General features: G+C 38.7%; 1 protein-coding gene across 18 annotated transcripts in view; it reads right to left on the bottom strand.

Annotated features, from left to right (window-relative positions):
* obscnb (obscurin, cytoskeletal calmodulin and titin-interacting RhoGEF b) overlaps nt 1-15,378 on the bottom strand; it is a 60,720-nt gene that overhangs the window by 20,623 nt on the left and 24,719 nt on the right. For 6 of the 18 annotated variants that reach the window (XM_079244029.1, XM_079244032.1, XM_079244027.1 and 3 more), the window contains 17 exons: nt 15,013-15,279; nt 14,551-14,817; nt 14,037-14,303; nt 13,575-13,841; nt 13,062-13,328; nt 12,600-12,866; nt 12,086-12,352; nt 11,465-11,731; nt 10,587-10,658; nt 8,869-8,916; nt 8,076-8,144; nt 4,691-4,960; nt 3,140-3,406; nt 2,394-2,672; nt 1,566-1,823; nt 1,032-1,298; nt 602-874 (listed from right to left, as the gene is read on the bottom strand). In XM_079244029.1, the coding sequence (XP_079100155.1) occupies nt 602-874; nt 1,032-1,298; nt 1,566-1,823; nt 2,394-2,672; nt 3,140-3,406; nt 4,691-4,960; nt 8,076-8,144; nt 8,869-8,916; nt 10,587-10,658; nt 11,465-11,731; nt 12,086-12,352; nt 12,600-12,866; nt 13,062-13,328; nt 13,575-13,841; nt 14,037-14,303; nt 14,551-14,817; nt 15,013-15,279 (3,939 nt within the window). The remainder of the gene's footprint in view (nt 1-601; nt 875-1,031; nt 1,299-1,565; nt 1,824-2,393; nt 2,673-3,139; nt 3,407-4,690; nt 4,961-8,075; nt 8,145-8,868; nt 8,917-10,586; nt 10,659-11,464; nt 11,732-12,085; nt 12,353-12,599; nt 12,867-13,061; nt 13,329-13,574; nt 13,842-14,036; nt 14,304-14,550; nt 14,818-15,012; nt 15,280-15,378) is intronic. The other 12 variants (XM_079244024.1, XM_079244022.1, XM_079244030.1 and 9 more) reach the window with 11 other exon arrangements.

The raw sequence follows: 15,378 nt of genomic DNA on the forward strand, positions 1-15,378 counted from the left end.
TTCTAAAGCCACAACACTGTTCCAGACGTTGGGTATATACTTACATACCAAATATTTTCATAAGTGGAAACCATAATCGTGATTATCATTTTTCATTTCAACAGCCCAAAATACAGCATATTTTCAAATCAGCATATAAATGAAGAGCAGCAATCTGCTACCACCAGTTATTTAGTCAGATAGTGATAAAAATTTAGCTGTGGTGCTGCACCCAATTCTATGTTTTGATTACATCAAAACATATTTATATGGAAACATACAGCATGAAACTACCACTATTATCAATAAAACCCAAAACAATGTTTCACATGCATGACGTTGTCCTAAAATGCCAAACTATTTCATGTTAATCTATTATTGCACTTAAAAAGCCCTGCAGAAAACCAATAGTCAAATACTTCATGATCCATTCTTCTAATGTTCAAAATTACAATTAACATTGTCAGGACTAAAATTGATAACAGTATTTAGTTAATCTTTTAAAAAGGAAAGCAGCACAAAACAGGGTTTTAATTAAAATATGAATAAAATGTATATTCTAATTATTGGAGTTTGGATTCTGCAGGGCCTAAAAAGAGTGATATACTGTTTAATAAGATACCTTTGACTAAGAGCTTGGCTGCTGAGGTTAAACTGCCCGCTTTGAAGGTGACAGTACCAGAGTCATCAGTGGCCAGGTTCTTAAAGGTGAGTGTGTGGATGTGGTCCTGCTGCAGCCCTGTCTCAATAAAAGGGCTGTTTTTCAGCAAATTGCCATCCAACCACCACTGTACCTTACCAGGAGTCCTACCAGATAGCTGGCAGGAGAAAGTTGCCCACTCCCCCACAAAAACATCAGTGGTCTTAAGACCAGAAACAATGAAGACTTCTTTCACTGTTGAGTGAAAAAATACACACACACTAAGTCTCTAAAGAATAAATAAATAAAACATTATTAGCAATAAACTAATTTCAGTGACAAAACGTGGCAGTGTAGCAGACAGACAGTGTACAAACAAGGACAAGACGCAACAGTCCTACAGGAAGACTACCTTGCACTGCCAAAGATGCTGTAGTGAGCTGGTCTCCCGCATCACAGGTGTAGTAACCACTGTCTTCTTGTTCCAGGTTCCGTATGCAAAGTTCTTGAATGCATCCCTCCTGTCTCATTTCATACTTAATATTGGGCTGGAGGACAATGCCTCCTTTCCTCCACTCAACACGAACTCCTGGCTTAGACACCTCACAGCGCAGAAAAACATCATCGCCCTCTATGGCGTCCTGGTTCTTAAGTTCTTTCCTGAAGAATGCCGGAGCACCTGGTGAGAGTTTAAAACGGGAAAATTTGAGATGAGCTGGAACATCTGGCTTCACCTGGTGGAGATGGTGAGAGAAATTTCCGTGAGCATTTTAAATGTAGCTGTTGCTATGAAGGCAGACTGGGTGTGTGCTGGAGAAAAGTGGAAGTTCAAGGAGATTTTTCAATCCAATTTTGGTCCAGTCTTGAATTTGACCGTCAGGAAAGTAGATTCGTTTTTGTTTAGTTTTTTTTCTTTTAGTTTTTCAAGGTGGGAATCTTTCTTTACCTTCCACAGTCAACGTGACATCGCACTGTTCATCTCCGGTGTCACAGGTGTACGTTCCTGAGTCCTCAGGCACCAGGTTGTGGATACGAAGCTGGTGGAATGCTCCATTCTTCTTCAGGTCATACTTGAGACTTGCTCGGATGGCCACATTGTTCCTAATCCAGTTGACTGTGGCATTGGGATTAGAGATGGAGCAGGCAATAGTGACCGTTTCCCCCTCTAATGCCACAGTGTTGTGCGGCTTCTCTAATATTAACACTGTAAATATGGGAAAAGTAGCATTTATACGCAGCCTTTTCCCTTCCTTTTACTTTTGTAAAATAAATATACAATCAGTTTTATACACATAATGAGCTGTTTACTAAATACTGTCACAGATTCAATGCTATTAAATAATGTGACATGATGCAATAAAAAAACCCCACTGCAAATAACATTTGTTGAATTAATTATAAAATAAAAAAAGAATCTGCTTTTAGATATTTAGTTCACAGTATTTGGTTAATCTTTTACATTGGGGGGCCTCAATATGGTTTTCCGATGTCTTCTTGCTCCAACATGATTCAAATTAATGAGTGCAGAACAAGATAGACTGTGTTGGAGCATGAAGACATCGAAAACCTGTTGGGGTTTCACTGTGTTTTTCAGGGTTTTATTAACATTTCTTTTTATAGCATATGGTATGAAAAAAAAGAGAAATGGATAAAAGCTAGGGCGACATGGATGATGATGGATGATTGTCAGTTTGCAGCAAATAGAGCTATTTAATTCCTGGTGGGGATGGGTCTGAGGAACAAAGCTCTGAAGGTACTATGCCATCTCCATTACCTTTTGGTTTGTCTTCCACCAGAAGACAAGCTACACTCTTCTCTTCTCCCATCACAAAGGCAACATCCGCTGAATCATCTGGGGTTACCATCTTCAGAACCAGACGGTGAACTCTACCATGAATGCTCATTAGATTCAGATCATTGTTTTGAAGCAGGTCATCTCCCAGCCACCACTCCCTGTTGGTAACACCTGAGTGTGACAGCTCAACCTCAAAGACAGCGTCCTGGCCAGTGGTCACAGTGACGTCGCAGAGCGCTCGGATGATGCAGACATGCTCTGAGATTGAAGGGCAGGTCAGAGATCAGATCTCAGAAGATCCTCCAGTTGGCATCATTATGGAGATTAAGGTCATCCATCACCAAGAATCCAATTTTAATATTTACTTTACATCTCATTCTTCAAGAACTGAATATCAAAGGCACTACAAATGTTTTATTGTTTATAATAACAGAAATGTTAATTCTTCATCAGAATATTTTTCTTGTGTGGGAACTTGTGTAACTGCAGACTCCCACCACACACCAATAGAGTCAAATCAGGTCAATTCCTGTGCATTAAGTCTGATGGATACAGTTTAACCCAATCTTTCAATTCTCACAAAGTCTCTCTAGATCTGATTCTGACTAGGAAATATAATAAATCTTGTGCTTCATCATGAGGAAGTTTGTGAAAAGAACTCCATGAAGAATGAAGACTTAACAGGACAAAAGACATAAATGGACAAAGAAGAAATGCTCTGTTACCTTTTACAGTCAGGGTAGCAGTGCTTTTCTTGTCTCCTGTATCACAGGTATATTCACCACTATCCTCTGTGATTAGCTTGTGAATAACCAGGCTGTGAGTGGTAGCTTTCTGATGCATGGTGTACTTCTCCCCCTGGGTGAGTACTATTGAGCCCTTCTGCCAGGTCACCTTACAATCAGGGCTGGATGTCTCACAGGACAGTGTGGCTTCACCTCCTTCTGTGACCTCTTGACTCTTGAGCTCCTTCTTGAATGCTACTGGTGATGCTACCAGAAAGACCAATTGATGAATGATTTTCTAATTTCATTAGTTATAGACATATATGTGGCTTCCACCAAATCAAATATAATTCCATGTGACATTACTTAAACGGACACTGACACATTGCAACATGCCACCAAGACAATTTAAACAGAACAAGAACTGACACAGACACTTGCAAGCAGCAAATTTCAAGGTGTGAGAACAAATACTCAATCATAAAAACTTTGTGTGCACAGTGAAACGAATTAATCTATGCTTCCTATTCTAGATCTGCAAATCTTTCTCTTGACAGACGACAGGAGAGAATTAGCAGAACATAAGGAAGCGGAGGAGAGGGCATGCAGCAGAGTTTTTGGAGCGGACATTTCAGAAATGTTGCTATAAATACCACGTCTGGACTTTCCACTGGACTCCAGTATTTTACACCCCAAATTGCTGTATTCAAATATAAAAAAAAAAGTCTAATAAAGTCCCATGGCAGTGTACAATGCAGTCATGAAACCATATATGCCAACAGGACTAAGATGTTGTTTATTTCAGCATTAAACTGAAATCTATAAGTCAGATTTTTTAAAACTTTTTTTCAAAATCCACAACACTGTTCCAGATGTTGGGAATATACTTCTATACCAAATAATTTCATTAGTGGAAACTATAATCGTGATCATTTCAGCAGCCCAAAATACAGCATATTTTCAAATCAGCATATAAATAAAGAGCAGCAATCTGCTACCACCAGTTATTTAGACTAAATATAATTTAGCTGTGGTGCTGCACCCAATTGTATGTTTTGATTATATCAAAACATATATGTATATTTATAAAACATACAGCATAAAACTACCACTATTATCAATAAAACCCAAAACACTGTTTCACATGCATGACATTGTCCTAAGATGCCAAACTGTATCATATTAATCTATTATTGCACTTAAAAAACCCTGCAGAAAACCAACAGTCAAATTCTTCATGATCCATTCTTTTAATGTTCAGATGTGTATAATTAAAGTTCAATGGAAAATGGCTGAACATGGATTTACTGTAGAAAAATGCAAGCAGGCTTGTGCTGATTTTTTGTAAATATTGGAAGTGACATGAATGAAAAAAAAAGAACTTTGTTTATGGGGAAAAGAAAGTTAATTTGTGTTTTAGCTGAAATGTGCTTCACAAGAAAAATAACTGAGAACAAATGAGGAGAAGTGTAGAAATGTAAATGTAAAAACAAAACAAAATAGTAAACACCCACTCTCATCCCGAGATGAAACGATGAATGACTCCCTTACCTCTGACTGTAAGGGAAGCGGTGGAAGTGTGGTTTCCCACAGTGAAAGTGATTGTTCCAGAGTCGGCTTTAGTGACACCTTTAAGTGTGAGGCTGTGCACTCGGCCTTCGGCTTTTATCAAGTTCATTTCATTATTCTGTAGTGGGACATCCTGAAGCTTCCACTGGACTGGAGGGGTCTTTTCATGAGAAAGAAGACACTCGAAGCAGACATCTTCGCCCTCATATACGACGCAGCTCTCCAGAAACTTCAGTATGTTAATCTCGACTTCTGTTTGGTAAATACACATCAGCACACAGAAAGTCATGAAGTTCAAGATGTGCAGATGCTGTTCAAACTAGAAACATTTCTGCAGTGCTGTGATTTTAAGTACCAAGTGCAAGAAACAAGAGTCTGTTGTGCTAGGGTTGGTGAAGTGAAATAGGAGACAAGCACAAATGAGGATGGTGATCAAGCTCAACAAGTGTATGACTGGCTAGGTGTCCTTTGAAAACAGTGATATGTTAGGTAGAGTGCACAATGTAAGAAGGAATTTCTGAACATTGAAAAGCAGTTTTTAAAGGATTTAAGCTGAAAGGTTGGTGCGCTTCATGCTTAGATGTTGCCATTCAAGAAGATAATAAGACAAAGGGGAAAGGAACGTGAAGATGGGACTCCAGAGGATGCATGAAAAGGACAGTTGAATAAATACAACCCTACCCTTCACAGAGAGGACAGCTGAAGTCTTCTGGCTGCCTGTATCACAGGAATATTCTCCTGAGTCAGTTCCCTGCAGTTTATAGATGACGAGCTCGACTATATTTCCTTCCTGTTTTAGATGATACTTGTTGCTGGTTGTCAGTACCCTGTCACCACACCTCCAGACCACACTGGCTCCTGGCTTTGTGGTCTCACAGCGGAAACTGGCGCTCTCTCCTGCCTGTTTTTTAATGTTCTGCAGCTGGGTTTTGAATAGGACGGGTTTGGCTGCAGGGAATTAGAAAAAAAGGCGCGATGTTGAAAACAAATACATCTTCCCATAATTTGGTCTTCCACCCACATAAAATTATTATGCAACAGTATCTGAGATATAATCCAGACACTGAGTCAGTCTTACAAAGTCAAAGCCAAACGCCACTCAGGTAATTCAGACTACATATAACAGATTGCATTAAGCATACCCTCCACAGAGAGTTGTGCCATGCTTTGACGATCACCAGTATTACATGTGTAACTTCCAGAATCTTCCAGATCTACGTCATGAATAACTAGTGTAGCCAGGCATCCTCTTTGTTTAATGTCATATTTGGCACAAGGACAAAGACCGAGCTCTCCTTTCTTCCATTCTAAAGGAACATGGGGTTTAGAAATTTCACACTGTAGGGAAACACTGCATCCCTCCTCGATTTTCTGGTTTTGCAGCTCTCTTGTAAAAATAACTGGGAGAGCTGAAGAACGAAAGAAAGAACTAATTAACTATGAAAACACGAAAAGGAGATGATGAAACGACTGAGATGAAATGAGTTGGAAAATGGATGACAGTTTCAGCTGAAGAGGAAAATAGGAGGAGAATAGGCGCCATCCTACCATTTACTATAAGAGATGCAGAGCTTAGTGTGTCCTCTGAACAGCATGAATAAGTTCCCGTGTCTCCAGGTATCAAATCAAGAATCTCTAGCTCATATCTGGATCCTCTTTGTCTCATCTGATACTTCTCTCCACAAGTCAGAATTTCAGTTCCTTTCTTCCACTGTACTTGGAGTCCAGGTTTAGAAAGCTCACAGAGCATAGTGACACAACTTCCTTCCTCAGACACTTGGTTCTCCAAGTCTCGAACACACACCACTGGAAAAACCGGGAATGAAATTTTTTAGTAAGACACTTACGTGTTGTCCTGATTCAGTTTTCCAGATTTGATCTGGTCTTCACAGTTAAATAACAAGTAAGCAACATCATATCCGACTGACTGCATGCTGCACAAGTTAAAGAGAAAAGAAAATGATGAGGGGAAAAACCTGGGACAACCTTGCATTCTGCCATCAGGATAACTGAACAAACATGTTTTTTGTGGGGGTTTTTTCTGCAGGCACAACTAATTGAATTAGATCTTCAATATCAGCATTTATGAACACAACACAGAAAAGTTGCAGGGATAATAGGTCAGTTTCGGCACTGAAAACAACAGAGAGGAATTAGCTGCCAAGATGCAACTTCACACTAGTCAAAACAACTTAGAGTCCTGACTAACACCCTCAAAATATGACAAAGAAAATGGTCTTAGATGAAATGTTTTTGCATAATGCACAACACACACAAAACCTGCAATATTCTCTTTTCATATCCACCAGCACATAGTCCACCTTCCACTGTCTTCATAGATTCCTGCTTCTTTGGTTCAGGTGTGCAGGTCTCTACTAAAGGTACTGACTTCTCTGCTGTTACTGTCATTATTTTTTTACATGTACAACCATAGCTTTAAATTCAGTGGAGATAAACTAAAACTCTAACTTCACCTCAGACTGAACATTCCACCAAATGTTCAGTCTTAGGTGAAGATGACGCAACAGTTTATCTTTACTAAATTAAAACTTCAACTTTACCTTAGACTAATAATTGTACCGAGCCAAATCAACATGCAAGGCACATCTATCAGAAACAATGACAATCTCCGGGGTGTCACTGTCGTGGAAAATCTTCTATCCTTTTGCATAATCAAAATACTAAAATACTACACTGGACAGGCTTTTTCAACAGCAGCAATGACAATCAACACCAGCACATTAGAAACATGGCACCTATAGCCGCATATCATATAGTTGAAAACAACTTTTGTTAAGTACATCTATGTATAATTCAAAAGTGTTGTTGTATTCCTCCATGATTCTTACTATGAACCATGTAATACACACAACAGTTTCTAAAAGAATTGCACAGAACAATCAGGCCCAAATAAAAGATCACTGGTCTGATCTACTTCATGTCTTGCCACACAAAATATCTCCTGTATAATTTCTACTGCAAAACTGTAATGTATCTACAATCATTCTTACAAAACTGAATGATAAAAAAAAGCTCCTATAATCTAGTATAAAAAATTCTGACATTTGGGAAATGATGTATTCAGCTAGTAAAACTTTAACTTTCTTCAACTTGTAAATAGTTTTCAGATTTGTTCAACAAACCCTGTCTTAAAAAACTACTCAACTTAAGAAAAAAAAAATTATATTAAAATAATCAATAAAAAATAATAAAAACAATTTTGACAAGCTAGATCCCACACTGTAACACATACTTTATATTTTATGATGTCTCATAAAAAGAAAGAGCATGAACACCTGTAACTGGCTATGCAGAGACTAACAGCGTGCATCAACAGTGAAGTGTTATGATATCAGTCCAGTGCTACCTTGTACAGGCTCGTTGGTCCCCTGGCTTTGGGAATCTTGTTTGATAGCTGTTCCAACAGTCTTCTCAGCTGGGATAAGATACAACATTAATCTCACAATTTTACAATCATAACTTCAATGACCCACAGACTGCAGCCGGCCAAAACTAAGGACACTCTCATCACAAATGATGCAAACTCTAAGGTCACCTATTAAAAGTCTGCTTACTAATAACACCATTGTGTTAAAATAAAGGCACTACTTTCCATACAAGTTAAGAATCAGAATGACGTGTAAAGATATAAAGCAATCAACATTTTTCAAAATTAATTAAATAACTAACAATAAATCCTCTTTCTCTTCTCTCAAATCAAACTGGTGATTCCACAACAAGAAACAATCAACAGCAATACAGAGGTACCTCATGGCAACAATATTTCATGTGCAGCACAAAGTCGCAAAAAGCATTCAAAGGAAATGACACATACAGAATTTTTGACAACAAACAAAATCAGCAACACAAAGCTAAACTCAGAAGAAAGCATCCTTCACTAAAAATAGTAGTACTTAAGCCATTCCCCTTGCAGCATACTATTAGATAGAAAAAACAAGCTGACATGTCATTCCACTGCAAACCTTCCAGTTCTGCAGTGTTTTTCTGCTAGCCAAAGATGACATGTTTGCAACACTGGGAGTGTGTGCAGTGTAGTGTTTCTTTTCTCTTTCACAAAACACTACCCAGCACACACACACACACAAAATCAACTTTTAAGTAGATGTAAAAACAAGCAAAAGTGCAAATTGAGAAATTACCTTCAACAGTTTTATTTACTTCCTGCTTCTTCTGAATCTCTTCAGCAGCTACGGAAGAAGAGTTACATCTTGACTGAAATGCAAATACTATTTTGAAGTGCAAATGCGACTACATATTTACTTTCTCTCAGACTACCCTTATTACACAAAAACACGTTTTCACAAAATTTCAAAGGAAACGACAATAGGTATTTAACACCAGCCAACGAGAAGTATCAGTCTCCAATCCAAATTTTAGTTAAGTTTGGACACTGCATGTGCAATGTATATTAAACAGAAAGCAATGAACTAAAAGGAATACACTATTTTCTATTTTGTGAAAAATACGAGCTTATTGGGAATTTGATGTCATCCAGAATGTCTGTAACATTGCCTCTTATACTAGAATCCAGAAACATCTAGAAATGGAGGTGACCAGCTACTGGACCTTTAGGAGGGAAATATTGTATCATTCTATATAGTTTTAGCTGCTTAGCATTCTTGAGTCTTCTTTGTCTTATTTTGCAATTACTGATGTGCTATTTGAAAAAATGTTGTCTGCCAATAGGCCTGTTCTGCACCCGGACTCTTCTATGAAGCACTGCAGTTGTAGAAAATTTTGCTTTAGATTTAACATGTCCTTGCTGAAAAAGGCTTTTCTTAAAATAGACATAATTTAGATGGGAGGTTGTGTTGCCTTAAACCTGTAATGTCTTTCAGCAGTGATTATATCTGTCCAGGTGTGCAAATTCACAGTTCCACTGAAAATGATGCACTCTCATACCGTCAGAGATGCTTTTCATCTGAGCACTGACGTTGATCACTTTCCACTTTCACTCAGAGGAAGCAACATTTCATTTTTCAAAAGAATGTTTTGTTTCAACATGTCTGACTGCAAAAAGCTTTCCATCTTGCCTCAGTCCATTTTAAATGAGCTTCAATCCAGAGAAGACTGCACTGGTTCTTAATCAGGGGTTCATGGACATATACTACTTATTAGGATGACAGAACTTTAACCTGCATTTGTGGATGACACAGTGAACTGTGTTCACAGAAAATGATTACTGGAAGTACTTTTGAGCCTGTGAAGTCATTTCCATGACAGAATCATTTCTGTTTCTAATGTGGTGCTAATTTGTGGCCAGATGATCACAGGCATGGATGGATTTATGGTCATGTCCCAAAGAGATGTATTCAGATTTTGACAGTCTTTTGATGATATAAGAAACTGCAGATGGTATTACAAATCTATAAATTTTTCGTTGAGAAATATTCTAAAATCACCCCACAATTTTAAGACTCAGCCCTAAACCTCTAGAAAAGAATGAAGCCTGATTTTCATAAGCATATTTTTTCTGCTTTTTGGAAAAAATCATTTGAGTTTTTTAATGCATTGCATTCTGTTTTCATTTACATTGCACACAACATTTTACGTAGCTGTTTTGGACTGGGGTTACAAACATATAAGTAGTTGTAAACGCCTACAAACTGGCCGATTTCCTCTCTGTGACCACTGCATATGCTGGGAGACAGAGGGAGCATTAGATTCAGGGCAAAAATGAAGCACTTGAAATTTCAAGAAAAAAACTGAATTTGAGTAAAAATCTCTTATGAACTGTAAAGACAAGAAAGTGCAGACACAATTTAAGTGAAGACAAAACATGACAACAAAAATGCTCTCAACAAAATGAATTTAGACGATAAACCTGGAACTTCACATAACAATCTCATTATCATACCTTCAATTTTTTCTTTGGTCTCCTTCTTGGATTCCGGTTCAGCAGCCAAAGGAGCAGATAACAGCTTCAAAGCTGGGAGAAAATGTAAATTCAGTTTCTTGTAAAATATGTGTTTGTTTTTTTTTTTGACTTCTTATCAACTTGAAAGTAAATATCACCTACCAAAAGACAGAAAAAGCACTTTCAGGGAAGTATACACACATAAAAACACACATAAATACTTGAGCACGAGATAAATGGAGATTAATTTGCCTGTCTGATAAAATACTGTACAAATTAGAAGTTAAAGGATATAAATACAAATACCTGTGACCAACTACATCAGCTGCACAAACAGAACACAGATATAAGCAGCAACACGCAAGACTGCTAAACTGACAGAAGAAATTATTTCAAATAGTTTGAAACAAAAAGTCCAAAATGTGAAACTAAATCTTAAATAAAGCTTTTAAAAACTAAAAGACAAACATATATCACAAAACAGGGTTTGCTGCAGAAAAAAAAATCCAAGCAAAGACTTTTTTCCAATTGATCTGCCACAAAGTAAAAGAAGCATCTCATGAAATTTCTTACACATTAAAATCAATAACAGGTCATAAGCCAACATAAGAAACAAAACAAAACCTTTCATTGCAAATGCATTTGCTCTTACATACTAACAGTGGATGTTAGAGTTTAAAATATTCAAAACATTCTTTTAACCAATTAAACATAATTTTTTCAAATTATTATGAGTAAATGTAAACAATACATTTTCTTGGTCATAACGAGAAATACAACTTTACAAATGTGAGACAAATCCCCACATTACAATCTGAAATTAAACATAGAAAAATATCTTAACATACTGCCAGGATTTATATCACAAACCCTCGTACCCTTAATCTTGAGGCTAGCTGAGGTCTTCTGGTCTCCACACACACAGCTGTAGTCTCCACTGTCTTCTGGCACAACCTTGTTGATAACAAGCTCATTGACGGAGGCCTTCTGCTTCATCTGATACTTCTCTCCAGACTTCAGGACCAGTGTTCCCTTCTTCCACTCCACTGGGACTCCAGCTTTAGAAAGCTCACAGCTCAGGACAATGTTGGCTCCTTCTTCAGCCTCCTGGCTCTCCAGCTTCTTTTGGAAAGTTACTGGTTGGGCTGAGCATTTATTTATCAAGCAGTAGGCAATGCCATGCCAACACATGTGACAGACAGATGTACGAACAGACAGATGAGTGTGTGACCAGACGGACAGGCACATGGACAGATAGACAGACAGAAAGACAGACAGACAGACAGACAGACAGATAGATAGATAGATAGATAGATAGATAGATAGATAGATAGATAGATAGATAGACAGATTGATAGATCGATAGATTGATAGATAAAAGAAAAAATGAAAATGTAAAAGATATTAATACTTTACATCTTGTGAAGACAGGCTTAACTTATATTATTTTATAAAAACAAGTATCCTAACTTAATGTTAACATAATGTGATTTTCCTACCCTTAACATTCAGGCTAGCTGAGGTCTTCTGGTCTCCACACACACAGCTGTAGTCTCCACTGTCTTCTGGCACAACCTTGTTGATAACAAGCTCATTGACGGAGGCCTTCTGCTTCATCTGATACTTCTCTCCAGGCTTCAGGACCAGTGTTCCCTTCTTCCACTCCACTGGGACTCCAGCTTTAGAAAGCTCACACCTCAGGACAATGTTGGCTCCTTCTTCAGCCTCCTGGCTCTCCAGCTTCTTTTGGAAAGTTACTGGTTGGGCTGAGCATTTATTAGTCAGTTAGTAAACCAACAACCGGGCCAGGACAGAGTATACACAAATAATCATAATGTACAATAAAAAAGAAAGACACTGACATTTCGGACATCGTGATGACATGTAGACGAACAACAATGTGACAAAATATATAAATATACAGCCTTGGTCTAGATAAATAAAACAAATAAATTAACAAATAAAAACAGAAAAGTTAAGTCAAACCAGTTTTGTAGAGTACATTTTTCCTACCCTTAATCTTGAGGCTAGCTGAGGTTTTCTGGTCTCCACACACACAGCTGTAGTCTCCACTGTCTTCTGGCACAACCTTGTTGATAACAAGCTCATTGACGGAGGCCTTCTGCTTCATCTGATACTTCTCTCCAGACTTCAGGACCAGTGTTCCCTTCTTCCACTCCACTGGGACTCCAGCTTTAGAAAGCTCACAGCTCAGGACAATGTTGGCTCCTTCTTCAGCCTCCTGGCTCTCCAGCTTCTGTTTGAATGTCACTGGTCGGGCTGAACATTTTTTTGTTAGTTAATAACAAAAAGCTTGCATTGGCATTTAAAAAAAAAAATAGAAAAGAAAACTGCATGCAGATAAATAAACACTGAGACGGTGCCAGTGACAATGACATGTAGTCTTTAAAACAAAGTACATTAAGTGGCAAAAGAAACAGAGACACAACTGACTGAAAATCTTCCTCCTCCTACCCTTAACATTCAGGCTAGCTGAGGTCTTCTGGTCTCCACACACACAGCTGTAGTCTCCACTGTCTTCTGGCACAACCTTGTTGATAACAAGCTCATTGACGGAGGCCTTCTGCTTCATCTGGTACTTCTCTCCAGGCTTCAGGACCAGTGTTCCCTTCTTCCACTCCACTGGGACTCCAGCTTTAGAAAGCTCACAGCTCAGGACAATGTTGGCTCCTTCTTCAGCCTCCTGGCTCTCCAGCTTCTTTTGGAAAGTTACTGGTTGGGCTGAGCATTTATTAGTCAGTTAGTAAACCAACAACCGGGCCAGGACAGAGTATACACAAATAATCATAATGTACAATAAAAAAGAAAGACACTGACATTTCGGACATCGTGATGACATGTAGACGAACAACAATGTGACAAAATATATAAATATACAGCCTTGGTCTAGATAAATAAAACAAATAAATTAACAAATAAAAACAGAAAAGTTAAGTCAAACCAGTTTTGTAGAGTACATTTTCCTACCCTTAATCTTGAGGCTAGCTGAGGTTTTCTGGTCTCCACACACACAGCTGTAGTCTCCACTGTCTTCTGACACAACCTTGTTGATAACAAGCTCATTGACGGAGGCCTTCTGCTTCATCTGGTACTTCTCTCCAGGCTTCAGGACCAGTGTTCCCTTCTTCCACTCCACTGGGACTCCAGCTTTAGAAAGCTCACAGCTCAGGACAATGTTGGCTCCTTCTTCAGCCTCCTGGCTCTCCAGCTTCTGTTTGAATGTCACTGGTCGGGCTGAACATTTTTTTGTTAGTTAATAACAAAAAGCTTGCATTGGCATTTAAAAAAAAAATAGAAGAGAAAAACTGCATGCAGATAAATAAACACTGAGACGGTGCCAGTGACAATGACATGTAGTCTTTAAAACAAAGTACATTAAGTGGCAAAAGAAACAGAGACACAACTGACTGAAAATCTTCCTCCTCCTACCCTTAACATTCAGGCTAGCTGAGGTCTTCTGGTCTCCACACACACAGCTGTAGTCTCCACTGTCTTCTGGCACAACCTTGTTGATAACAAGCTCATTGACGGAGGCCTTCTGCTTCATCTGGTACTTCTCTCCAGACTTCAGGACCAGTGTTCCCTTCTTCCACTCCACTGGGACTCCAGCTTTAGAAAGCTCACACCTCAGGACAATGTTGGCTCCTTCTTCAGCCTCCTGGCTCTCCAGCTTCTTTTGGAAAGTTACTGGTTGGGCTGAGCATTTATTAGTCAGTTAGTAAACCAACAACCGGGCCAGGACAGAGTATACACAAATAATCATAATGTACAATAAAAAAGAAAGACACTGACATTTCGGACATCGTGATGACATGTAGACGAACAACAATGTGACAAAATATATAAATATACAGCCTTGGTCTAGATAAATAAAACAAATAAATTAACAAATAAAAACAGAAAAGTTAAGTCAAACCAGTTTTGTAGAGTACATTTTTCCTACCCTTAATCTTGAGGCTAGCTGAGGTTTTCTGGTCTCCACACACACAGCTGTAGTCTCCACTGTCTTCTGACACAACCTTGTTGATAACAAGCTCATTGACGGAGGCCTTCTGCTTCATCTGATACTTCTCTCCAGACTTCAGGACCAGTGTTCCCTTCTTCCACTCCACTGGGACTCCAGCTTTAGAAAGCTCACAGCTCAGGACAATGTTGGCTCCTTCTTCAGCCTCCTGGCTCTCCAGCTTCTGTTTGAAGGTCACTGGTCGGGCTGAACATTTTTTTGTTAGTTAATAACAAAAAGCTTGCATTGGCATTTAAAAAAAAAATAGAAGAGAAAAACTGCATGCAGATAAATAAACACTGAGACGGTGCCAGTGACAATGACATGTAGTCTTTAAAACAAAGTACATTAAGTGGCAAAAGAAACAGACACACAACTGACTGAAAATCTTCCTCCTCCTACCCTTAACATTCAGGCTAGCTGAGGTCTTCTGGTCTCCACACACACAGCTGTAGTCTCCACTGTCTTCTGGCACAACCTTGTTGATAACAAGCTCATTGACGGAGGCCTTCTGCTTCATCTGGTACTTCTCTCCAGGCTTCAGGACCAGTGTTCCCTTCTTCCACTCCACTGGGACTCCAGCTTTAGAAAGCTCACACCTCAGGACAATGTTGGCTCCTTCTTCAGCCTCCTGGCTCTCCAGCTTCTTTTGGAAAGTTACTGGTTGGGCTGAGCATTTATTAGTCAGTTAGTAAACCAACAACCGGGCCAGGACAGAGTATACACAAATAATCATAATGTACAATAAAAAAGAAAGACACTGACATT

The sequence above is a fragment of the Telmatherina bonti genome, assembly GCF_933228915.1.
Source record: "Telmatherina bonti genome assembly, chromosome: 7".
Lineage (NCBI taxonomy): Eukaryota > Metazoa > Chordata > Actinopteri > Atheriniformes > Telmatherinidae > Telmatherina > Telmatherina bonti.